This window comes from Cyrtonyx montezumae, unplaced genomic scaffold (genome assembly GCF_038088225.1).
Source record: "Cyrtonyx montezumae isolate F1298 unplaced genomic scaffold, pur_monq_1.0 scaffold_3, whole genome shotgun sequence".
In the NCBI taxonomy this organism is placed as follows: Eukaryota; Metazoa; Chordata; class Aves; order Galliformes; family Odontophoridae; genus Cyrtonyx; species Cyrtonyx montezumae.
In genome coordinates, this window is record NW_027072034.1 from 115,974,019 (window position 1) to 116,001,953 (window position 27,935).

The following is a 27,935-nucleotide window of genomic DNA, read 5'->3' on the forward strand; positions in this document are numbered from 1 at the left end:
CACTGTGCTAATACACAGTGAAAAGAAATGAAGGAAGAATGTGTTTAACACATTATTTCTTCCTCATCTTTATATGAAGAACAGTGCATTACTTCTCAGGGGGCTGTGTTATTTTCAGGCATCTCATCTGAAGAAAGATAATAATTGTTATAAAAAAAAGGAAGCAGACATTTTCTAATGAGATATATCAGATTAAATATGTATAGCTGGAAAGATTCTACAGTATTTAATAGCTTTCAGTGAAAGAACTGTGTTGTTAACTCCTTTCATTTTTCCTAAAGTTCTTTATTTCTCTGAACCCACCATAATCAAAATCTGCTTAATCTATTCCAGCATTATTTGAATTCATTAATCACTCAGTCTGCTCAATTCACAGTCCAAGATACAGAGAATTCAGTGTACAATTGTTTTTCTCATAGGGGAACACTTCCTCTTGGAGTAATATCACAGTCAACTTGAGCATGTTAGTGATTAGCTGATTCAGAGTTATATGATAGAATCCCAGAAAACATAGAATGGCTCGTGTTGGAAAGGACCTCAAGGATCAAGTTCCAACACCCCACGACAATCAGAGTTGCCAACTGGTGGAAAAAGTAGTAAATAAGCTTACCCAGGGCCCCATCTAACCTGGCCTTAAACACCTGCAGGGTCAGGCCATATTTATCAGCCCTATATATTTCACAACTAGGGATGATTTTCTGTGTTCCTAGACTGCAAGTATTAGACACATTATATGCGGGATTTTTCCGAATGTTTGCACATTCCTAAGAATTCCAAATAGCAAGAAAAAATTGCCAGTGGAAACCTACTCAGAGACATATGTTCTCCCATCAATTTATTCAACAATTTCCTATTAGTTTGTACATGGAAGGGAGAATAGAATGCAGAATGCAATAAAAATGTGTTTCACTAACTAATAAATTCCTTCATATACTGTGGCAAGACAAATAAATAAACCCAAAGATTTACAAACAGTCACCTTGGCTGACATTTCACAAAGTTGAAGCCTTTAGCAATATTTTTTACTTAACTCCATCCTTGCAAAGCTTCATCTCTTCTCCCAGAACCTCATTTCTCAACTCTCCCCTGCTCTCCTCTTTCAGGCCCACTTCCCAGTTTCTCTCTTTCTTTTTCCTTCCAAGGTGTGATTGCTCTCTTTGCTCCCCAATGTCTCCTTCCTGATTGTTTTGCTCTGCTTTAATGAGTCCAAGCTTTCGCTCTACTCCAGAAACTGCATTTACCCTTTTTGTTCCCAAGCACATTTGTCTCCTGCAAGCTTTCCCTCCCGTTCTGACCTTCCTGTACTTTAAGACATTTTTTGCCAAGTTTATTTCCCCTTTGTCTTTCTAGTCTCCTTTTACTTCTCTGATGCTTTTCCTTCAGTGAACTAAAAACGTTACTATGTCTTTCTTTTTTCTTTTTTTTTTCTTGAGCAATGACAAGTTAAAATCTGAGAACTCACATTTGCAAGTACAACAAAATAGCAGCAACTGTGGTAGTATTTTCACCCTAGTATGAGCAGAAAAGAGGGAGACAGAAAAACCGAGTCAGTCCAGACATCATTAAAAACAATAGATACTTTCAAGACTTATCAAGTGGTATCTTATCCTTAGCCAGAAATTCATACGGAAATGCATTTTGCCATTTGATTTTAAGCTTCTGATTTCTAATTAAATTGTAAAACATTATATCCAAACGCAGTGACAACAATGCCTGTTTAAAACATTCGGATTTTATAACTTGGTGTCATCTGTATGCAAATTCTTGCAAGTCTCCTATTCTAGAGATCTGTTATTTTTTTCATGTATTCCATTGAATATGACAGAAAAATTATATTCTGCCTCTAATATGAGCAATATTCTTACTTTGTCCTTGACTGATGGTTATTACTTTAAAAAGTATATTAAAACTAACAATAATTTGAGCAAAAATAGCACATTTCAGGTTATATGTAAATTAGTTTACATTTAACTTTGCTCCTAACAAAATAAAAGATTTGTATCAGATGTGGGGGGGTTCTACCCTGTTCCCAGCAATGATAATAAACACTTTGCTAATTCATTTGCTAGAGATTAGAATGTAGACCAATATAATAGATATTTCTTATTTAAATTCATTACTTTCCTATTGCTCTATGGTACATTCCTTAGCCAAGCAAAACTCCTACGGACTTCCTTTATTAGGTCAGTCATTATTATTTATTCAATTGACAGAACCAGAGTGGTACCATCTATTACGACTGGCAAATAACATTTGAATTCATCTTCCCGTTATTCACAGGATGACTCATTCTGCGTCGTACACACTTCATTTTTGATTCATGAAAGATGTATATTTTAATATCTTTTTTGAGACTCACAATTATTTAATCTATTTTAGTCATTCTATTCATTTGCTTTTTCAAGTAATTTTGCATTAATAATCAGTCTCCATTCTTCTTCATTATTTAGTATTATTTGGTATAATGAAGTGTGTGCCAACTAAGACTTTTGGATGAGGCTTCTGGATGATTGACACATTTACCGCTGAATGTTAAAACATATAAAACTTCAGATACTGAAAAAGGAAGATATTTGTAAAAGTCCTGTTTAGTTCTGAACATGATGACTGTGACTTGAGCCAACTCAGTAATAACAGAATGCTTTTCCCAGCTATTTGTATCTATACAAGAAATGAATAAGTTGTCTCCAACAAGTCAATACTGAGAAATGAATCATCAAGTTTGGAAGGGACCTCAGGAGATTGTCTGTCAATCATCTAATAATATCAGCTGCTCTCCTCATCTATCATCTTGCTCTGAGTGGGGTAAACTAAAGCAGGTTGTCTAGAAACTTATCCAGTCAGGTTATAAATATCCTCAAAGATGAAGTGTTTACAATCTTTCTGAGCAACTTCTTCCAGTCTTGTAAGGAAAAAAAAAAACTTTTTTCTCACTTTTAATCAGGATTCTCATGTTTCAATCTATGCCCATTCAGTTTTATCCTTTCACAAGTTACCACTGAGAAGAGTCTGGATTTATTTTCTTTACTCCCTCCCTTCAGGTATCTGTACACTTGGCTGCCACAGGTTAAACGTTAAGAAAGCTAAGCAAATAATAGAAGGCTAAGCAAATAATGAGTATCCTGTTAGCAGACTTTCATTTCTCATCCAGAAAGAGTTTAGTTGGAAGGAGTAACTACTTAGATCTGTGATCCTCATTATAACAATGTTGACCATTACTGGAGATTGCCATTTGGCATCAAAAGTATAGTTCTCTCATACACTCTAAAATATCTATAACAAGGTGTCAAATTCCCAAATGAAAATAACATCATTACTTTTTGACACAAGCCTGTGCAAATTAGCTACCTAAAAGGGTTTGGATAATCTTTCATCATTTGGCTAATACATATATCTCAAAGACACATGTACCATGAACAGAGCCAAATATTTTTTCTAAGATATTAACAGTTATGTTTTCAGCATAACTGATATGCAGTTCTTGCATATTTATCCCTTGTCACTGTTTCCCATACTTCTAAAACTCTTCATTCTCCAGCTGTTTCCACAATTCTAGTTCAAAAATCATGAATCACTCTGGTGAGAAACCAATGATGATCTTTACAGTCTTTAATGCAGATATATATATATTTTCCTAGTTTGGTTCAAATAATCGAGAAAAATGCCCCATTAAAAACAGGGGCCTGGTGTTGTGACAACTGGAGATACAACATGCAGTTATCTTTGCCTGAAGGGAGAACATTGTGAGGTATTTCACCTACAAAGAAGACAACTTCAACTGAGACACATTTTTACTCATGCTACAAAGATCCATTTACATTTGCCGCAGCTCAACTGACAGATGATAGCCTGTTAACACACTGTAACATAATCTGAAATTGGAAAATTAGCAGAGTGGCATTAACAATACTGGATGTTGAGCTGTACAGAAGATAGAGGGCTTTCACAGCTGTTCTATTTTTGTGTCACTGGGGATACTTTGCGTGGGAGGAGGTGTCACCCAAGATCTCTAATGAGCTAAAAGTTAGTTACTAAACTAATAGCTTGGATTGCCTTTTCTAACACAGACAAGTAAGGCTGAGGAGCAGTAATGTTCATTCAATACACATACAGTATTCTTATAAATGTACAGTGGCTATTTATTGACTGGAGATAAAATAAAACTCCTAAAAACACTATTTTTCTCCCAATTTCTTTTCCTCCAGTCTTTCAGGGTAAAACTTTGAGCTGTTATAGCTCTATGAGCTTTCTAGATAATACACTACATAAAAGATCTTCATAATAAAGAATAATCAATGCATATACATTATAAAGACGTTGAAAACCCAACCTAAACTAAAAACACATCATATTATATTCAAGTGTCTTAAGGTGAGAATTTTTACAAGTTTCAAGTTCATTGAACCTGATTTTGAATTTGATAGGAGCCTAAATGTACTAAGACTCTTAAGTTCTGTTTGGTTAAAATTTCACACAGTGGTAGGTTAAATCTTTTCATTGATCCCAGGATTAGCCTTAGCTTTTAAAGCTCATACAAAGAAAAGTTCTATAGTCCTTTCATCTGAAATCTTATTTTCTTTAGGATTATGAGATAATGCATCTGGAATAATATTCATTCATCCAGGTTTGCGGTTTATCTGAAAGTCAGTCCAAATTCCAGTAAGCGCAAATGACATCTGGCTAAACATGAACTTGGGTCAAGTTTAGACCTCAGCCACTATAAAAGGCTGTGGGTAGATAGCATGCTAAACTTGACACCTCACAAATAGAGGAATACCTACATGGTACACACCAACATGGTAACCAAAAAGTTAAACACTTTTTTATTTTTCTCATGGCTCAACATTTTCTTTCAACAGCCGTCAAGATTTATTGCCAAAAGCTCTTGTGGTGTTCGTATAGTGTTTTCCATAAGAAATTATGCTAAAATATTCAAACTTATACCTGATGCACCCTACCATTTTTTAATTCATAAATTGAGATTGCAGAGCTTTAACCAGTGGATCCAAAAGGCAAAAAATCTCGTTGTGTAAACTGAACAGGGAAATAATTTAAGAAAAGGAAAAATCAAATTAAGAAACTTGTTTGACAGTAGAGGACATATAAAAATACTGAAAGTCCAAAATCAACTTTAATTCAGGTTAGTTTTGTCAAACTGCAACTAAACTAGGAAGCTACGGGTTTTCATCAGCTGCTTTGGATGTGATATCTTAGTGAAAGATGAAAGCATCTTTCATTATCATTTCTCTTTTTCTTGTTATGATGCTTATGGGCTTTATCTCACTCAGCATTATTTTTTGGTACCAAATGGAAGGTCAGCTGTCATCCCATAGTTTCTCTAGGGCCTAGGAATGCTCATTCTTGCTTACATTTTCAAGAATTCATACAGAAAATTTACTCTTCTTGGATCACCCAAACTACTAATTCTTTTCTTAGACTTACCACACCTTACATCACTGCAGACTTGAATACCAAAAGATGAATAAACGCTTAAAGAAAATCAACTCCAGTCTTGAAAGCTATTCAATGACATCTATTTACTGACTATAATAATATTCTGAGTGAAAGTTTGTAGATGTCAGACTTTCAATGAATAGGGTTACATGAAGTACCATGCATGTCTGTTGAGTATGTTTCTTGTTAGTTTTGGTTAATATGTTAGCAAGTCATTGAAGACACACTATATTACTTTAAAGCATCATAAAAGTATGAACTCTGCTGTGCTTGTTTCTAGGCTAGTTATGCTACTGATTACACACCTCAGTATTTTAGTCATTGCTTTTTAAGAGGTAATACCATATAAATCTCCTGCTGGGCTTTGGAGTATTAACACTAACTCTGAATACTTTTGCTGGCACAAAATATCACCCGTGGTATTCAATGACTGGACATCCTTCATAGCAAAGAATATTGTTGAATTATAAACATCCTCAAATATTCCAGCTTGTTGCAGTTAGCGAAGAGATAGCAATGAAAAAGGGAAATTATGTTAAAGGAGTAAAGGAGATAGACAACCCATGAAAATACCCACTAATGAAAGAAAATAATAGTACATCACAACAGTAGAATTATAGTAGCAAAATACTTGATGCACTGCAGAATGAAGAGAAAGAGAAAGCAGAAAACAACATGGTAAGGGGGTAAAAAGATGCAATAAGCCCACCTACTAAGAATAGGTACAGTACAATAGATGAGTTGGACAAACATTTGATTTAGGGTTTGGGTTTAATTTTTGGAAACATCTGATAAATCTTGATCCTGGACAATTCTTAAACAAATCCTACTCTTTTTTCTCTAAAAATGTACTTTTATTTTGAAAAGTAAATTTCCTATTCCTTGTATATTCTTTAATTACCACTTCTGCTTTTAAGGTGATCTTTTATGTTATTATATTTACAGCTCTTTCCTACTCCTTCTTCACAGAGCATCTTTTTTACTGCCTCCTATTCCTTTGGCTCCAAAATTAAAGTAACATCTCCACTATTGATAGCTTGCCACAGTCTTATAATTACCCCCAGCTGTTTGTCAAGCAGGTTTTCTATCTTAGTAGACCTTTAACTTGCTTGTTCATTTTTCTATTGGCCAATTGTGGATAAAGTCTATAGTGCCAAATAACTGTATCAACTCGTTTGCTAAAAAAAATTACCTTCTATCTGCTTTTTTTTTTTTTTTTTTTCTGGAACACTTCCTTACTTTCCTATAGAGAAACTTCATATTTAGCATTTTTTATTAAGATTTTCTTAAAAGCTTTTCTGGGAGCTGAACCAGTACCCATTTATAATAGTTATCAGTATGTTAATAATTGGTAATGCTGCAAATAAATTTCCATATGGAATAAGGACTACCTAGGCAGTGTTTCTAAGAATGACGATATTTTTTCCCCTGTGTTTGTTTTTGAGTTTCTAGTGTTGCTGGATGCAAAACAATCTGATTTCTGAATGAACTGCTTCTAGAAAATTATTTAATTTTCATTGGAACAAGAAAAAAATCCAGTCTACCATATGAGATGAATTATATATATAGGATAGAATACTTTAATTTTTAATTGTACAGAAGCATATATCTTCACTGAGATAAACTTTTCCCCTTAAAATATTAGCAGCTTACTCAGAGTTAAATACCAGCAATCTAACATTAAGGCTATAAACACATTCTTCAGCTCAAAATCTCTATCTTTCCTTGTCAGTATGATTAAAGGCTCAGATTTAATGTAACTGATGTCTAAGGAACTTTAATTTTCCTTTGACAAACTGAAAAAGAAATCATTTCTTTTATGTTAATCCAAAGGGCACAATGTTACAATGGTCTCCTTGTGATGCACTTAAACTTGTGAAAATCTGTTCTTATCTTCAGAGCCCTTTTGCAGCAGCTACTACAGTACCCAGCCAGATGTAAGGGTACATGAGGTGGATTAGTCTGCAGCAATTAGCTAACAACACTTGGTAGTTGTTGCTATGGTGGGAAGAGAATCATATATAATTTCCCATAATGATGACAGTAAAATAATAATTGCTTCAGAGCAAATCCCAGTAGAACACAGAACATCTGGAAATAAGTAGGAGAACCTGAGGGGTTCTCCCTGCAGGGGCACATTAAGGATATCTGGATAACTGGTGTGGGGAGAGTGTGTGAGGGCATAGAGGTGATGCTATTTGGTTTCTGTATTCTCCTAAATTTACCACTGTTGTGTCACTGTTCTCTCATGATTACCTGGACAGATGTTCATGTAGCATTAAATCTTTGTGTAGAGCAGAGAAATTTGCAGTCATTACTGTGATGTGGAACACAGGAGAATATGAAGTCTGTAACAGAATGAAGTCTATAGATTTGAAGTCTATAACAGAAATGAAAAAATCAGTGTTGCCTTCATCATTCTAGTGCAGGGCTATATTTCAGGATCTCCTTTTTACCCTTTCTGCCTCTTTTCTAGAAAGAATGCCTGAGACATTTCCTGTGGCTATGACATGGCACATGTAACATTCATTTATATTTTAAATTGTTTCTCTTATATTTTGTGTCTTGCTTCGTTTAGGACAAAATTTAACATGACAGAAGTTCAGCTCAAAGGAATTCATCATGTCTGTTTCATCACTGGAATGAAATGCCTTTCCCCTATGCCTTGTTTCCATTTTCATTCAAATTGTATGGAAGAAACAACCCTAGCAGATTCAGCTCATCAGCTATATTGCTGGTAAAAATCTATTTGGAAAACAGATCCCTCCACATGAAAATGTGTGTGTTAATTAGCCCCTTTTGTGTCAGCCTGCTTCTGAGCCAAGTCTGAAGAGTCATTTGAGGGCACCGAATGTCTGTTCCGAAGAGAGGCTTACATGATCAAGAGTGTCATGACCACTTGAAGAACTTTCTTCAAGGATGAGAACTTTTCTGTTGGCAGCATGTTATCAGGAACATCTAGTACAGCACTATCAAGGATATTTCTGTTTATTTTAAAAATATGCAGACACTACAACTCCTTTTGGTTAAAGTGGTACAGAGAATTGAGAAGGAAAAATACGCAGAGAAAGATTGATTTAATGAATAAAGAACATTTCATAGTGAATAAGTGTCTGGATTTAAGTGCCACAAGTTTATCTTTCACCTCCCACTTCATCTGTAACTCTTAAGCGTGGACCAAAGCCAAGAAATACAGCTATGGCTTGCAAATTTCATGTCCTGTTAAGAGGACTGGCAACGGACAACTGAGGGGTACTGGTCAACGTATTACTTGCAGAAATAATAAAATTTAAGGGCATCTACATGATATGTGACATTTTTACTAAAGGTGTGGATTTAAAAGCCTTCCTTTTTCGGCTTATCCTGTTATAGCCAATGAAGCACAATATAATGCAAACTATCCTCACTTCATTGGCTCATACATTGCTCCAATCCTCTGGATGGAACTGGAGTGAACAAGAAAAAGCTAACCAATTTCCTAACTAAACCAGCAACTTTGTTCATTCCCTGCCCCCATGAGTTCAGGAACTCGCTCTATCTTTCCCACAACTTTCTTCTCAAAGAGACACAAGGGTTATTTTTTTCATAACCACCCCAAACTGCATTTCTGAGAGGACACTAGTTACTTCCATTCTCAACTATTTTAGAGGCTGCCAGAGGCTGCCCCTCTTCCCAGAAGTCACTCACAAAGTCAACAAGCAGTTTACCCTCTAACTGTTTTGATGTTGGCCTGCCTTCCAGCAATTCTCAATTGGCACATCATCTCCTGCAGACTATAATCAGCTTGGCACATGTTAAAACAGCCATGCCAGGGCTATGGCCAGAAGGAGTCAAATGTTGTGTTGCAGTTACAGTTTGCCTTGTTACAGTTTCAGCAGCACTCTCAAAGTCAAAATCTCTGACTGGCCACATTGTCTAGCACTTTGAAACTCCTTTATGCCGAACTTAGAGCATTGCACTTCTAACGTCAAGGAATGAAATTTCAGAGAGCTCTTCTCCATCATTCTCTGAGTTCTTTACACAGCTTAGGTAATATGCACTCCAGTCACACAGCCCTATACTCCAAAGCATCAAAACAGAAGGCAGAGCCTGTCCTAATACAATTTTGGATAAAACTGCATTACCTCCACTCCTCCCTTCAAAATCTCTTCTGAACAGAACAGGTTCATAAGGCTAGCATTTTTCCTTTGGATACATGATGTTCACAACTGGGAGAAGGGCATGATTATGTCCATGGGGATAAGCAAGAGGAAGTGGACTTCAGCATTCCCCGTGGGTAGAAATGTAATGAGGTAGACACTAAGACCTCCAGTCCTTTATCCTATTGAAAATAATGACAATGGAACATCTCTCCTACCTATATGTCCATGATTCCCTTCCCACTTAAGCCAAAAGAGCAGCCTTAGTAACCAAAACCACCATTCAACAAAAGTAAGCTGAGTGCACATGCTGTTAAATTGATTAAACATACAGCAGCACTCCGCCAGTAAATTCACCTCTCTGTTTACTTCAGTTCTGTGAGTTCACCGCTGAGGAGTGTAAGCAAGTGATTCTACTTACCTGACCCAAAGAGAGTGCAGAGAAAGCATCCAGTCCAAAACACTCTCAGCACAGAGTAGTAAAGTGATGGCAAGGTACAGGTGAGTATCTAACAGACAGTCTTGTCCCCTGTTTGTTTTCAGTCTTTTAATTTTTGGTAAGGCAGGATGCCCTGTTTGCAGCAGTATAGGGAAACGGTGATAATGGACATTTGTAATGAATACACAGTGGAGAAGACAATAATCAGTACAATAGAGAAGGATAGTGGCATTCACTCTGCTCATTGTTGTTCACAAGCACATGCTGCTCTTAGGGAACATATTTTTCTTGAAATTTTTGAAAATCCTAACCATTTTTATATTTTCTGCTTTTCCCAAATTCACCTTCAAAAATTCACTAACATTTGGTAAGCATCCAAACAAAGCAGCCCATAAAGGGCTGCTTCTGTAAAAATGTCAGCTCTTAATATGACTGTAATTAATATGGATAGCCTTTTCATGTAGATTCTGGTTGCACTGGTTATATTCTGTCTTTTGTGTTCTTCTCTTCTAGTTTTGAAAGAGAGCAAAAAAAAAGATGTGTCATTGATGTTTCACTACTACAAAAGTATTTTTTGTTTTTTGTTTTTTTCTCTTCATGTAAGGCTAACACAGTTTTCTTAATTTGAAAAGAAGAAATTACTTTTACACTTAAGAACAAAACCCAGGTTTGCTGTTCATGAAAAGAAATCCATTATTATGGTCTAATGCCCAATATATGTTGATACAGATAGTAAATTTCCCTAATTATGCAAGAGCAGTATCTTCCAAGATCAAAGTCTTCACCAGGTTGGAATAAACATCTACAGTCTGTGTTTTCCCTATGTTAATTATGTAGTGTTGAATGATCTTTATTTAGCAGTCTCCATCAATCCACCTGCTTCATATGCAATGCCCCTGTGCTTTAAGAAAACCAGAGAAGAGCTCAACAGATTGATTGCAGTCATTCCTCATAGCTAAAATCCTTGTAGTCTCGTTGATACTACCAATACTGCTTTGTTTCTGGGTAGTAGTTTCACCTCCCTTCTTGAAGCATCCTGCTTCCTCCCCAGACATCTCCTGTCATGCAGTAATACAAAAATCAATGGCAATGATAAAGGGAAGTACTGAGAAATCTTCCTGAAGGCAGCTTGACAGGCGATAGAGTGTTTTAGATATAAAGCAAAGAATACTACCCTTAGAAGGGGTACTACAAAAGGCTGTGACGCATGGGCACCATGTCAACAAGGAGTTTACACATGTAAACAGGAGTGATTAAAAATCACTCAGTATTCATTGCAATCTTTCCAAATCCTCTCCCTGAGCTACCCTTGTCAAGGAGAATCTCTGAAGCATTTAAGAGGAGCTACACAGAATCATAGACCTGTTCTAGTTGGAAGATACCCTTAAAGATCGTCTAGTCCAAATCCTTTGCAATGAACAGGGACACCCACAGCTAGATCAGGGTGCTCAGAGCCCTTCCATCTTGACCTTGAGTGTCTCCAGGGATGGGGCATCCACTGCTGCTCTGGGCAAGCTGTTCTAATGTCTCACCATCCTTGTACCTCCCCTGCTTGTTGACTTTGTTAGTAAAAAGCCTTCTCCTCATATCCAGTTCAAAACTCCCCTCTTTTAGTTTGAAAGAAATTCCAAAACATTTCCTACATAACCATAGGAATCTAGGACTCACAAATAACTTTCTTCCTTTCTTTAGTGTGAAGGGCTACCATACCTTTTCATGTTGGGAGGGAAAGTCCTGGAAAAAGGCATTTCCTCCAGCCTATTGCAATGGCTATAAACATTTGCCAGCTCCTACTGTAACACAGAAGTTACATAATATATATAAGCGGTATAATATTTCACCACTTAGCAAGATTTTGATTTCTTTCCTGCAGTTATAACCCATAAGATCAGTGTTTACTTAACATTTTGAACAAGTCAGGGCATGTCCATCTAAGACTAGTAAAATGTGCTCAGTGTTGGCAGTGAGGCACAGAATGGCAAGTTTCTCCTGGAAAAACCTTTAAAATATAAGAAAATAAAAATATTAGTTCTGTGCATATTAATATAAGTCACTTAATTTTATGATTTATCAAAGATCAGTCACGTAATGTTATGCTTGAATCTGTGTGTGGTTTGTTTCCTTTTTCTCTTTTGATACTTTTGGTATTAGCCTAGTTTCAGAGTTCCTACAAATTTACTGTAAAGGATCTGTTTGACAATGAGAGAAGAAGTTGCCAGCCATGCCAATTATAGTGATTTTGTGGTGTGGGACTATACACCACTGGGAACTGAAGGCCCATGACTGAAAAAGAAAATACTTTTCTAAGTATCTCTCTTTCTTTCACAATTCTCATTCAACTCAAGATATGCCTTCTTGGTATGTTATCTAAAGAAAATATTAGGTTAGCATTAGGACTCTTTGAATAGATGATATTAAACAGGGACACAGAAAAAATTCTTTTTTTTTTTTTCTCTTCCCCTAGGAAAGTAACATCTGGAACAAATAGAGTCTTTAACTGATTATCATTAACACAATTGTGTTGTGTTCTCAAAGAGCTATTAAAAAGTGTTAACATGGTTACATCATGAACTCAGCTGGTTCTTATAACACATGAATCAACTGAAACCAGAAATGTTCACATAATGCAAGTTTAAGATACTGTGTTTCAAAACATAATTTTGAGAACATTTTCATTAAACAGGATTACTTGCCAGTTCCTGCAGTCAGTTTGAGGAAAGATTTCACTACTCGCATCACACTGAACATTATTTAAGCCTACATTTAAACATATTTACAGGTCTGGGAGTAGTAAAGCCACCAATCAGTTTAGATAAATGGACTGTCTGTAAAAAAAATCACACATAATCAAAGTTAAATTCAGACTAAATTAACTTCAAAATAAAATAATAAGTAGTTATAATCACTGTGTGTCTTGAGGAGTTTGTAACAATATTAGAAATGTCTCCCTGTCTAGACTCCCAGTGGAAAGTAACTGCTTTTTTTTACAAGGCACAGCATGATGCACCACTACAAGGCAGAAAGGAAAGAAAAACATATCTGTCTGTAATGTAACTGCAGAGATAGAATCAGAAACCTAGGAACTGTCATTAACATCTGTTATAAAAACCTGTTATTTTGACACCATTGCCTTGTTGTACACCTTTATGGAGAATAACTGCATCAGCTAAAATATGTTTCAGCAGGTAGACATTCTTGAGAAAACTTTCCAAGTAAATCATGATCACACCTGAATTAGTTCATCATCTATAGTAATATGATAGCCAAAGGCCAGGTGCTGAACTCTGACAGGATTTCCCATATTTGTAGTGAAGACTGTTGTTGCCTTCTTGACTCACCTGACAGCCACGAAATTGTAGTAGTAGTTGGCAAGTACAAGTGGTTAGTTCACAATGTATCTGGATCACTTAAATGTTCTTACATACAAGGACATGCATCAGGTCCCTCCAGAAGGATGAGCCGCATGAAAATATGGGAGGCTGTTTCCTAGATAGTGTTTAGCTAATGAGGCTTCTGTCACTATTTGGGCAGTGAAACTGAGAAGCCAACCTAAGATCCCTAGTTCAGGTGCATATCTTGACCACATTCTGAGTCTTAAGTTGAGATGTGAGTATGTATACTTCTTAGCTGTGGTTTCCAAAGGAAGGTAGTATGCAAGTTTCTCACTCTGTGAAATGTAAATAAAGCCTCTATAAGAGCATCATGTGTAAATATGGCACTGGCCACAACTCTGGCTGCCCATCTATGGAGAAGCAACAATAATTGTACCAAGTGTGAATTTTGTGGCTGGGAGAGAGAAGCACAAGGAAAAGGAGAAGTATCATGTTCAGTGCCCAAGAAATGACATCTTTGCTATTCCAATGGGTGTTTTACAAGAATGGAAAGTGATCTGGGCAATGCCAAACATGTTGTTGCTCATGTAGCCTTGATTCCATATTTTATTAACCTGTAATTACATGACCACAACAAATTTCCCTCAAAGAAATTCTCCCTTACTCAAGGAAGAAATTGAATGTACAATGGGGGCTGATTAAAGGGTTCAGGTGCAATCATACCTTTTTTCATCTGATATGCTTGGTATTTCAATAGTTAATTCTCTCTTTTTAACTTGGAGAGGAGGGGCAAAAAAAGCAAACAAATCTTGTACCACATGTATCAGCTAGGAATTTAATGGAATGCTTTACTGGCATTCTAATGTGAATAGAACCAAATACAGCAATCACAATGCATGTTGCTCCAAAAGCAATGCTTCTTATATGTCCATAAAAACTATAGCAGAGCACAATAACACTACTTGATAGAGCAAGTTCTCAGCTACAAAACACCATTTTTCAGCATTGTAATCACTGCTAGCTGTGCATTTTCACCAGCAATGAACAAGAGCCTGCATGCCACACTCAAAAATCTGTACTAGTGGAAGTGACCCATTGTCACAAATCAAACACATCCTAAGACAGTAGGTTTCAATCTCACTGTGGTGCCAATGGTTTATTGATTAGTATTTCAGATTTAGGGCTGTAATGCTATACAAAAATATTCGAAGTTTATATGACACAAAGCTTCAAACAAAACTCATTGTACTTGATAAAATTTGCTTAAGTTTTGACAGGTTAATTTTGTACCTGCAGTCTTAATGCCAACTCACATAACATCTCCTGGCACCTCTGTAATGTTATAAAGAATAAAGTGCCATCTCTCCTCCTAAAACCAATACAAACCAACTCAGCCCTGATTTCTGCTATGCCTTGTTCAGCAGAAACAGGATTTTGTGATCAGAGCTGATCTGGCTCAGACTTACATTTCTGAATGAGTCAGTAGCATATATATTTGGTATCAGTGATTATAGAAACGTTCCCTAACAACTTCAATTGTAAAGGGAAGCTCAGATAATAATGAAACATCCATAAATTTAAAACCGAGAGATTGCCTGCAATGTTTATCATCACAAATGGATAGGACTTGATGTTGTCAAAAATTCTACTTATGGCATCAGAGGTTGCTTTATTGATCATGAAAAAATTCTGAGTCATTCACCATGTGAGTGAGGAACAAAATAAAAGCCACAAAAATTGAAAATTATATGTAGCCAGCTCTCCGTATGTATAATTTCTATTTAGTCAAGAAATATAATAGAAAAAGAAATACACAAATAAATAGAAAATGTTTAAAATCAAACAGCAAGCAAAGATACATTCTGCCACACACACATAACTACATTTTTCAAAAACTAAAGATATTTTTTGAAACACTGGCTGAAATCTCTCAAAATGGCACCAGTATTCAGATCTATCCTATAATTATGATGTTATTGCCCATAAAAAGAAATATTTTAAAAAGCAACATTTCTCTATAAAAGCAATAATAATCTTTGATCTACAAAATTCCCTATGTAAAAAAAAAAGTCATGCAAGAAAAATAATGATTTATCAAAGTGAAAATTTGATAGCTTTGAAGTGAAAAAAAAAAAACCAACAGAAAAATGAAGGCCCCATTTAAATAGTAAAATTTGAAGTAAATTTGTACTCCATCTCTCAACATTTTGGAAAAATACTAAAAAAAACAAACAATGAAGTCAGTTGGCTTGTGCGTCCCTAAATTTCTGTCCCATGATAGTTCTTACAGAGCTTGCCCCTCTTTCATGGCAATAAAACCAGGTTTCTTACTTTTTTGTATGGTTTTGAATTTGATAAAACCTTTTAGATTTGTGGGGTTTTATTTACTTACTAATTTATTTATTTTAAGATCTAACAAATATTCTACATAACACTGAAAGAATGTAAGCAGTTATGGAAAGTTACGTTCAAATAAATCTTAGCAATCTTAAATGGTAACCACCAATTTGTATCTAAAGAAATCAACCACCACTGCTATTCCTCATTCCCACTAGAAAGCAATCCAGGTAGTAGTCTCTCTGCCAGCTGTTTCTTTTCTTTCTTCATACTTTTTATTTTTTTCTCTGTGAAGGTTTAGCTATTGAAAACAAAGTTTAGAGCCAATGAATCTGTTCTTAGAATCAGGATACTGTTCTATAAATCATACCTGGACTAAGGTTTAAAAATTAAATTCTTCCCTATACATGACAAGTAACATAATTTTTATCAGACTAACTTTATACTTCTATCATATTAACATAAAAAAATAATAGCAATGCCAGGAATAAAAAAGAAAAGTTGCAATTAAGGTCTTTGAGAAGAAAATTTGTGAATAGTGTAGAGGAAAAAATAAGAAAATGAGTAAAAGGAAGCATCTGTTGGGGCTTTTTCCAGCTATGCTTAGCACTTTTGGAGGATGACAGAGACATAATATGTGCAGGGCTATACAGTAACTTGTCATTTCCTACAAATATAGAGAGGTGTTGCTCTGGCCACCATGGTGTTTTCCAAAAAATACATAGCATGGCTTGCTCTGTTTTCCATCTATAATTCTTAAAGTACATTGCAAAGTATTTCAGAACTGTTGTTACTATTTTACAGATGGGAAAACATGGAAACGATTGCAGTAATTGCTGAAATGCCCCAAGGTAGTTCTGTAATGCTGGGGTAAAAAATGATTACACGAGCAGCACAGTTCAGCACAGATATATTTAAGATCTATTAGAAATCAAAGAAACACTTTCGTTTGTTTCAATGCACTCAAATTTAGGATGCATAAAAATATGAAACCATATATTTGCAAAAACAAGTCTCAGTGGCCTAAGCAACTATCACTGTCCATAAAACTTAAAAATATATGCAATGAAAAGAAGAAAGCTGATGAAAATAGAAGATGAAAAATGCATCCCATTTACTAAACAGTCATTGTTTCTAACAGTAAAATCCGTGGGTAAGTTAAGGTAGATTTGCACCTACTATTCTGCATGCAGAGCCTAATTTTGCTACAGTCCAATACACTGTGTATTTCAGAAATTATTTGGAAGAAGGAAAAGAAAATTTTATTTGGTCGGTCATTTGACAAGATAATACTTCTTATGGTGGCATTTGTATAAATAGTTGCTACATCCTGGGGTTATATAGACGGAGATTGGATCTTAAATGACACTAGTTATCTCTTCATTACAGTAAAGTACACATCAATAAGAATCAGTCTAGATTTTATTTGTGTAAATGTTATAACATGGATTGTTATAACATGGATTCTTTCTGTATAGTCATTAGAATTCTGGCAATTTTAGTAGCTCAATAGCCAAATAAATGAATTGGTACTTTCTTAATGAAAGTGCAGTTGATCAAAATCTCAAAGTTATAGTTAGTTGAGGTTATTTATGGATTACTGATAATTTCTCATTTTCTCTTAATGATTTGATAAAAATAGGTCTGAGGATCATTGTAGCTAATAGGTCAAATTAGAGGTGACCAATGTATCTGTATCTTCTAATTATTTGAAGAAAGAAATAAAATGAAAAATATTGTTAAGGAAGCTTAGACTTTGAATATGTGGAACATAATGGCTTCAGTTCAAACAGCAATGTATAAATTTTATGAAATAAGTCACTTGGATGTGGTAAATCATGGGATTGAAGGGAACTGAGCCCAGAAGAAAGAGTCCTAAGCAATATTGTAGAATTCAGAATTAGTAGTAAATTAAATAAACTAAATATAGAGTAAGTGGCTGTTTCTTTTTCCTTGAAGACATCTTATTTCATCCAAGTTGTGTTTACTTTCTTTTAGAAGTTATAGAATAGAGATAACTATTCCTTATTGTTGTTCACACAAGAGATCTTCAGGTTAATATAAAATAAATACTTTTGCCATGTTCTCATACTGTCTGATTTGCACGGAAATATGCAACCTGTGTATGACAGAATTTACAATGTTCAGCTTGTTCTCTATTACAGACCATTCTAAGGCAGCAAAAGAAAGGAAAAGAAATCATACATAGGTGCTAAAATTCACATGCATAATTTATGGAAAAGGAAAAATACTATGATGTACTTTGTTCCAAAAGTTATGCATTTTATTTATTTCCATGGAAACTACAACAAAGAGAATAATAATACTGTTTGGCGCAGAAAATTCTCAGCTACAAAACACTATTTTTGAACATAGACACCACCATTACACTTTTGCCAGTAACGAAAAAGAGCCTGCATAGCATGCTCATAAACATCTGCGCTAGCAGAAGTTCATCAGTGTTGAAACACTCTTGTTCACTGTTTGGTGTCCCTATGCTGCCGTTTGTCACAGGGCAAAAAAATGTAATTTTGACAGGAAGGTTCAGCCTCTACTGTCATACCAATAACATCCAACCTCTGATGTTGTGGGCCAGCAAAATAGGAGGCATTACTTTCGAAACAGTATTCATATATCTTGTAGATTAGATTGTACAAAAGTGTATTATGAACAGATGAATCCTTGAGATAATTCAAGAAAAAGAATTGTCTCCACAATTCATCTACTACTCTTGTGGAAGTAAAATTTAGGAAATGAGAAAAATACCTAAAGCCATACATGTATCTCCAGGAGACACAGACTTTTAAGTCACAGTGGAAGTCAACCACATACATATACCCAAGGCTATTGTGTTTCCCATTAGTTTTGCCTTCTTTCCCTGTATGCAGGCATTTCACTTATGCAGTCATATTTTTCAGTTTTCCTTCTTTGTTAATTCTGACTTTGTGTTTCTTTTAGAAATAATAATAAGAAAAAAAAAAACAACTTTTTGGAGCAAAGATGATCTATTCAGAGGATCTTAACATTGGGAAAGGGAGAACAAGACTACAGACAGCTGAAACTGGGAATTTCCAGTTTAATGGAAAATTCTGGTATTCTGATTATTCAGAATCAGAATAAACTATTTCAAAATTTCCCACAAAACAGAAATTGAAAAAATACCCTAAAAACTATGCTTTCAAAAAATGTTGAAACACATTTTTGTTTGGACATTTTAGTTTTGTTAATTTTACACTACTTCTCATATTTTGTAGTGGCATTGCTTTTTTTTCTGCCAGACATAACTACACATTATCTCATGTCACTCAGTAATTATCAGTAAGTAATTTCCATAATGGATGTTACTGTTTGTTGTTTATTATTATTATTATTATTATTATTATTATTATTATTATTATTATTATTATTATTGTTATTATTATTATTATTATTATTTACTTAAGTATTTAAATTGTGAAAACAATACATAAAAACTGGCATATTTCATTCAGAAAGGAAAGTAAGATCAATATTTAGCTTTGTGCTATTTTTAGCAGAAACTTCTGAATCTTGGGAAAAAAAACTAGTTAATAATAATATAAGGATATTTAAAATGATAGCAACCAAAATTTCTATGATAAATTAAAATTATAGAATTACTAAGTACATTCAGTTCACAAACACATGGGTTAATTTTGACTGTTATTAATTCCAATTGTTTCTATCCCTTCTACCCATAAAAGAAACTCCAAACTGAGGTCTTCACACACCCATCCTCTTCTTGAAACATATTTTTCTTGATCTGTGAACATAAAAGTTTTCTATTTCCTTGATTCTCATTTAATCGTGAAACTTGCACTTTCCCTGTTTTGCCCTAAAGAGAAACTACTTTTCATGGCACTGCTCTTCTCCTTTGTCTTTCTTCAATACTACCATTGTAATGACAGCTCAAATTTAACGTCCTTATTCTCTCCATCAAATTTGTACCTTGTTATTCATGTAGTGATGATTTTACTTAGGTCACCATGGGAAAAAGTGGGGTAGTTCATTTTTTAGTTAGCCTATTTTTTGAAAAGAGTTGGCTAACTCAAATGAAATACTAAAATTATTTCTTTCTTGATTTCCTAATTTCTTTCAGCTTGATTAAAGGAATTTTCTACCTGACTTCTAATTTCAATGCAATGTTCCATATTCATAAAGTACTCATTTTCACCTATTTCTCCAAAGTTGTTTCCTAGAAAAGAAAGCTAAACTTCTTCAATAGCAAACATAATATTTTACAAATAATTCACTTGAGACTCTAAGAGCAAAACAGTCATTCCTGTCTTTCAGGAAATAATGCTACATTGTAAACAACATTTTGTCTTTTCCAAAAACAAGCAAGATGATTTATGAAGTAAATAAAAAGAGAATGCTCCAAAACAAAAAACCTTGAGCTGGATGCTAATCAAAGAATAAGGAAAATATACATTCAGATTATGCTGCAATGAAAATGTTGAGTTCTCCATATTAAACCTTTTCAGAAATTGATCACAAAAATAGTAAGTGACAGAAGATATAGTATCTCTATTTATGAAGAAGCCAAAGGTAATACTTAGGTCAAAGGCTGCACTTACAAGAATCCCAGATCAGCATGCCAAAATAAGGTCTTATGGTAGGGTTCAGTTACCTAAGCACAGGTGCTGAAGGCCATTTGAGATGTTCTAAACTATCTGAAAAATCTATATAGGGTCAGCAGATATGACACAGAGACCTAGAGGAATTACATATCTTTCAGTAGTGGAAGCTGGAAGACATTCAGGTTATCCCACAATCCTAAAAATGACACTGGATGCCCAGTTTTAGGCAAACAAATACTAAGCATTAATGCTTAGCTTTGTGATTGCCACCCTGAAAGAGGAAAAGAAAGGAAAAAGGAAAGGTAGGAGAAGGAGAGGGAGAGGGACATGGAAAAGGGAGAGAGGGGGAGGGAAAAAATATAGTACGATTTCCATTAGCTCATTAAAACGTATTCAGAAACCAGTCAATACAATCAGTAGGCTAAGGTGGTCTGTTGAAGGGCGAAGGGAAGACTGGTAAGACAAAGACAAAGACCTTCTAAAGCTTTTTCTGCCTTCTTGGTATCTACTCTAATGATTCTACCTTGGTTCCAGAAAACGTATAATCCTAATATAAGAAAAGAAACAGCAGTTCCATGTAATAAGTAACTGGATATAGGTATCAGTGATCCAGTACAGGAGAAGGTAAGAAGACAGCATATGCTTTGCCTTCCTGTAGTTAAGATATTCAGGCACTGAGGCAATGTCCCTGCCTTTTAAGGAATAATTTTAAAAGGAATAATGTATTAACAAGGATGATTTATTAATTACAGCTTTCCTAGCTTTTTTTTTTTTTTTTTTTTTTTTGTATAAGACAGAGCTCTCACTGGGAAAGCTAACAAATGAGCAATACATCGTTATGGTTTATTAATGATACAGTATATAGTGATATAGCGTATTGATGATAATGTGCAGAATATGAGAATCAGGACATATCAACTCCTAAACTTCTGATTATCTCACACATTTCATATATCTTTGTGGATGTTTCATTGCTTCAGGTTACAGTTAAGAAGCCAGAGATATTCAGGCTATTTTCTTTTTGTTTAGAGTAATTCTGCCTACTCCAACTGACTCTTTTGTGTGAGCTTATATTTTTTTGTATTTTTATGACTACCACACATTATGCAGTTTACAGGTGCATTTTACCCAAAGGTGTATACATAAATGCGATTAACCATTAAGTAGTAAATCATACAGTAACTTATTCTAAACGGTTTATAAACTAAAAGCTTTTTAACAGGAAGAGATGAAAAAATCTCAAGCAATTAGCAGATTTCTATACTGACTAGAATAAAAGATAAAAAAAGGAGCTATATTTTAGGAGAGTAGTGAACCCCAGGCAAATATGTCCTGAGGAATGTTTTATTTCCAAGAGAAAAAAAAGAAAGAATGGGTTATAAGAGCAACACACTATTTAACAGCAAATCTAAAAAATTATTACCAAAAATCCATTTTTGTTTTATTGCCTTTTCACAAAATCATTTGAAAACGACTAACAGAGAGAAATTAAGTGCTTCAGAAAGTTAAACTGTGTGGCTGGAATGAAGGTACAGAGTTCAGAATGGCTCCATGGAAAGAAGTAGGATCATTGCTATGGAGATGCTGCAATTCTTTGGCTATCAGGAAAGACAAAAGTTCTATCTTCTGTGTGTTGCTCTCATGATCAAGAGAGGCCTGGTAAAAAGCCAAGAGAGCCACCATGAGGAGTAAAATGAGGGTTTGAATCTTGGCAGTGGGGATGTGATAAGTGTACCAATTCCTTTGTTATTTAGGAAGATAAAGGAAGAACTGCGTTCACCTATCTATAGTACTGCTCTTCCCACATTCTCCTATTAGGCAGGTGAAAAAAGTGATATATGCACTGCAAGGATCCCTTGTGGTGTCCAATATTAACATTAGTTTAATACTTATATTAAACTAATATTTAATGTTAATATTTATATTAACATTAGTTTAATATTAATATTAGTCCAATACGCAATATTAGAGGAAACTCTTCCTAAGGACGTAGGTTAGCTAAGCATAAACAGCTTAAAATTACACAGAGCAGAGTATTAGCCATTTATAGGGGATACTAATAACCAATTATGTCCTTTCTGCCTGGCTAGTGTGATATAGTTCAAGGTGGATCTGAAAACTGAGAAAGGATCTGCGACCATATGACCTTAATTGTCATTTTCAATAGTAGAATACAGCCAGCACCTCAACTGTAATGGCTTGTGACATGTATTTATTTGCAGTCTTGATTAATCCTCTACTTTTAAATGCCATCTTCCAAAATCAAAGGCTAACAAGTACAAAATGTATCCATAAAACAGCATCACAATTTTATTCTCAATAGCTAAGTACTGAAATGCAAGCATACATTATAAATAGAAAAACAGCTGGCTTGGAGCACATTGCAAGCCACTAACACAGTTGAGGGATTTGAATGACATCATAACCCGTGAGAGCATGCTGCTGGCCAGCTGGTGTTATTTATAATATACTCATAATTGAGGAAAAATAAAAAGGCAAAAGTTAGGTATTACAGAACTAACGAAGTTAAATTCTCTCTTTCCCAGTGTCATTTAAATTATCAAGAGTTACTATGAAGATTGCTATTAAAAAGGGGAAAATTGCCTTATAACTACAAGAGAATATTTAAGATGAAAGTCAGAGAAGCCCTTCAAACTGGGCTACTTGTGTTACTACATTCATAGTACTGTAAATTCTAGGAAATTGTATGACTTCTGTGTGGTTACTAAAGGATCGCAGAGCTGTTTTGCCCTATTTACAAGCAGTGCTCAGTAATTCTTTTACTTTCAGCAAATTACTAACTGCTATTTTAGGGTTAATAGCACAGAGAGTCAGAGGTTTTAATTGTTAGTCAGCATGTAGGCGTGCCAAGTTTAATAACATAAAGATGCATTAAAAAAATAAAAAGTAGGTAACTGCCTGCCTGTCTCTCTAGATTAAAATAAATGAAATAAACAAAATACCTGTGTCTCTGTGCATGAATGAAATGTTCACAGATGTACACAGGAATACGAAGGTATACAGACAATGCTTTTACCTATGGAAGTTTTTGTCTATTTGAAATGCAGACACATACACGCAAAAATGCAAATATACACATAGCCACCTGAAAGTTAACCAGAATACATTCTCCTATTTTCCATGGCAGCATAAGCTTTTTTTGTCTGCTAACCCCTCAGTCACTAATTCACATTCTTTTAAAGGGGAAAAAATATGCTTCTGTGCTCTAGTTTTAAAATGCAAAGGTATGATGTTATTTGTCACCATGCCCAAAAAAGTCCTTACTCGGTAACTTTGCCAGAAGAGGGAGAGAGAGAGAAGGCAAATGCTCCCCCAGCTGTTTCCTGTCTACAGTGTCTGTGTAATGTAGATAAATGTGAGGATTTTCTCTAAATCCCTCTTCTGTTTGCTAAATCTCACTGTCACTGCTAAAATCAGAGCAGATAGAGCCTGCGCAATGGAATAAAGTCCTCAATATTGAAATGTGACATTGCTCTCAACATCTCACATCTCTCTGGATTTCTTTTTTCTCATCATTACTGCTAACAAATTCATTTCCAGACTTTGCACTTTTAAGAAGCAATGGAAAAAATCAACAGTCTTTCAACACAATTAGTTAAGTGCTGCTTTTGTGATTTCTTGAAGGTAAATCTTTATTACTATTTCAAATAATTTTTTAGTTTTATTTTACTGTATATTGTCTGCTTCTGCTTTGAAGAGTATTGTGCACTTTTCAGTATCATTATTTTAGTACTGAGAATTATTTCTAAATTGCTGAACATGCAATTTTATGTGATCTGGAAAATGGCTGTATGTAATAGTTGCAATTACATAGATAAGTATAAGGGTAAACTATTGCAGATACATGTCTTAAATGTCACTTCTGTTCAGAGAACTTCACAATATTTCAGTTATGTCATTATTAATGAGTCCAACTACATCACTGTCTATATTGTTAATTAATTCTTCAGTACAAGAACTTTTAGCTGTTTTCTGCAGGTGCAGATTTTTATAGGAAAATGAGCATTGTACACATGTTAAGTTTCTGTAGTTTTGTAATACACAGTTGGAGATAAAATCTTCATGCTTTCACGCTGAAACTTTTAAGGGATGTTGTCACTGCAGCAATTTTCTGGCAGCATTGTTGCATTTACTTGTTTTTTTTTTGCTTTCATATGTTAAAAGTAAATGGGAAGTTCTGTTTGTTTGCTACATTAGAACTCAGCTGCAACTCTTGCTGACCTTGCATATTTGTATAGCTCAAGCAATTATATATATAAAAAAAGGGAAATTCTCCTACACGTTCTTCTCTAAGTTTTTTCTTGTAGGGAGGGCTGATTCATGAAAGTTTGCATATGAAGTTTCATGTTATGACCCCAGCATTTCTAGTCATTAATATAAGCTGTTGTTAGGTAAATTTGGCTTCAGTATGTGCACTGACCTCTGTTTCTGTCAATTGGCTCTTGTTCAACTTTCCATTATCAACAAATTTATATCCTTCAAGAACTTCTTCTCCTTAGTGGCTTGAAGTACACTTATGCAGTTGACAGAATTCTCTTGTTTTAATTGTTTATGGCTTAATTATTTTTTTAGGGAGGCTTACACTTAAGGACACTTACTCCTTTCCTCAATGTGATTCAAAAGAGCAAGTCTGTAAATGCAATGGATGAAACCATTCTCTTAATGTACAAATGGGCATCCTTTCCAGCCTACTTGAAAGGTGAAGATGTTTTGTTGTTTTTTTTTTAAGTGTTGAGCAAAGCATTAAGAGACATAAAAGTAATGTGCTAGTTCTTCAGCTGATGCATCCTGCCAAGCTTCCTTGGAATCAATGGAACATATTGATTTAGGTTAAGTTGTAGCCCTGATTTTTTTTTAAAACAAAATTAGCAGTTTTTAAACCTTGATCCATTCTGAAGTACATGCTCTTTTTATAGAAATAAATGCTAAGGAATACTGTTGTTAAATGGTAACTATAAACATTTACTATGACCTGGTAATTAGATCCAAAAACTGTGTAGCCAAATGAATATAACTTTTGATTTTTTTCCTATAGCATATACTATCCATAAGAATTTTGCTAACATCAAAGTATTTATAATTATTGCAAATGTCATTATATGTTATTAAAATGGTCAAGCATGTGAAGAATTTTTATGCACAACTTGTGCCAACTGATAGCTTATTAGAAGAGGATTTATATAGAAGATTTAAGATGTAAAAGAGATGTAGAGTGTTCATATATGGCATTCTTCTGTGGTGCCACTCTTCTGGACTATTAAAAAAGGAATGCAGCAAAAGCTGGTTATTTTACTGAAAAAAGAGGAAATTCCAGCTGTGAAAATATGGTCAGTCATTCTAAGCAACCAAAAGAAGTGCTTAACCAGGCTCATCCTGAACCTGTATTCAATTTCCAAATGTAATTAGATGCTTCAATAAACCCCACCCACATGCCAATGCATTTTCTTTTAAAGTCTCAACTTTCTAGTGAAACTGGGGACATTGCAAGAACACTGCCTGTTTGAAAAGGACCGGAAGCAATATTGGATTATAACTTTGTCTTTTCTTAAGACTATTCTCCTCAGACATAATGGGGCTGTGATTTAACTATGAACATATTGAATCAACTAGTGTTGTATTTAATTAAATTGATGAAGTAAAGCAAAAGTCTTAAACTATGTTTTGGAATTAGTTTTGATACAACAGCATTTAATTTAAAAAGTAATAGAGTCTTAGAAACATGTTGGTCTTTTCTCTCTCCCAAAGATTTTTCTTGTTTGCAAGCACTTGACTGCTTTTAAATTTGGGGATAAAGTGTAGAAATTCTCTGTGGTTTATACTGTGCAGCCTTTTTGGCTACCACTAAAGGAAAAACAGTAGATAATCTGTTCTGTTGTAGTTCATTGCTGACATTTATCTTAAAATGTAACCCAGCTGAAAAGTCTTGAAAAATACAAAATTGTTAAATGTCTAAAATTTACGCTTATTTCTGGCCCAAATATTATACAGGAATAAACTGTTAAATACATGGTGTTCTTGTATTTATAATTTATTTCAGCCTTCTGAGCCTTTGTGCTAAACAGCTTTCTGCTTTACCTCCTCAGAACTAGGAACCATGTTAAACCACAGGTGCATAACATTAATCTTTAAAATTAAAAAAGTATGGCAAGGAAAAAGAAAGTTCATGTTTTTAAGATATGGAATAATTACAGGAAAGAATGTGATGTGTTATCATTCATTTATAGTGTGACCTTCCTCCATCTGCCACTGAAGTCATGTCCATGCATTAAAGCTTGTTGGTTTTTCCATGGCAAAGTTGGCTGAAGACTGTTGTGAATGGGAAAATAATTATTCTTTCTTTTTATGATATAACCTGGGATTTAGATTTGCTTGTTATTTTCACAGTGGAAATATTATCAGGAAAAATAGAGGGGTACATGCTGACTTATTTATAGATTTTTTTCTTACTCAGCTTTGACTTAAGCTGAAATAGGGGACTCATCCAGCAAGATGCTAAGATCTCTTGCCAAGAAAAAAATACTTAAAAATTATTGACTTAAATGAGAGAAGGCTCAGTACCCCACTGGATCAGATCTCATATGACCAGGCAATAGACAGTTTCATCAGTTTTTCAGAACTTAAGTGGAAACATAAGAGGAACAAGTCTCTAAAAGAAACTTCAGGAAATATTAATCTTTTTTTACTCCAGTTACTAATATAAGAAAGTTTTAAGCCAAGGTTAACTGCACATAAAAGAAAGATCCGTAACTTCTTACCTGACTGCAATACTAAAATTAACCTTTCAATAGAATGAAATTAAATGCAGATTTACATCCTTTGGAGATAGCAATTTGTCAGATGATTAAATCAGGTCAGAAAATGCATTATTCTTTAGTGTTCTGATACTAAATAGATATACAATTTCCTAGGACTCAAAAAAAAATGCTGTCCAGTAAGATCTTGTATTGATATTAATTGATATTAAAGGAAGTAGACAAATGAAACTGTCCACCCAATGAGATAATTTACACCCAATGAGATCAACTTTACCTCAGCCTCAAGTCTGGGAAAAAAATGCTTCATATGCAACTGTAAGCAAGGAAAAATTAATCACCTGTACTCATATCTCATAGCCAAACCTGAACTAATTAGACAGAGAAAGTATACCTGCTTCTATATATACAAAAAAATTCTTCCACTATTTCTTCTCTTAATATCTTGAACGTTTCCAAATGTTAACCTGCTTGTAATAGAAAACTGGAAGAATCATTGAATGTAGTCCCCTATTATAGAAGGTCCCATACAAATTCTTCAATGGCTCCAGCTAGTTCTAGCACTTATTTGTTCTTTTTTTATATTTTACTTTTTTTAAAGTTTAAATAGCTCTTAAATACCATTTCCACAAAACCCAGTGCATTAACAGACAGCTGTCATTTTTACTATTAGCCTATCAGGACACAAAACAACATGAGGTTGTCCAGTCTTCCTTACCCTAATTATTCTGGGCTTCCCAGGTTTCTTCATCTTCCTATTGTATCATTCCACATCCTCCTCTAACAAAAGCAACTATAAATCGTAATTCCTGCAAGATTTTCTAACTACACTTGAATGTGAACCAAAAATACTTGCTAGATGA

The 27,935-nt window shown here is 34.6% G+C and overlaps 1 protein-coding gene across 1 annotated transcript in view; it reads left to right on the forward strand.

Annotated features, from left to right (window-relative positions):
* The first annotated feature begins 23,716 nt into the window (after positions 1–23,716).
* IGF1 (insulin like growth factor 1) overlaps positions 23,717–27,935 on the forward strand; it is a 48,067-nt gene continuing 43,848 nt past the window's right edge. Inside the window, exon 1 of the mRNA XM_065743195.1 lies at positions 23,717–23,944. Within this exon, the coding sequence (XP_065599267.1) occupies positions 23,882–23,944 (63 nt within the window). The 5' untranslated portion in view covers positions 23,717–23,881. The remainder of the gene's footprint in view (positions 23,945–27,935) is intronic.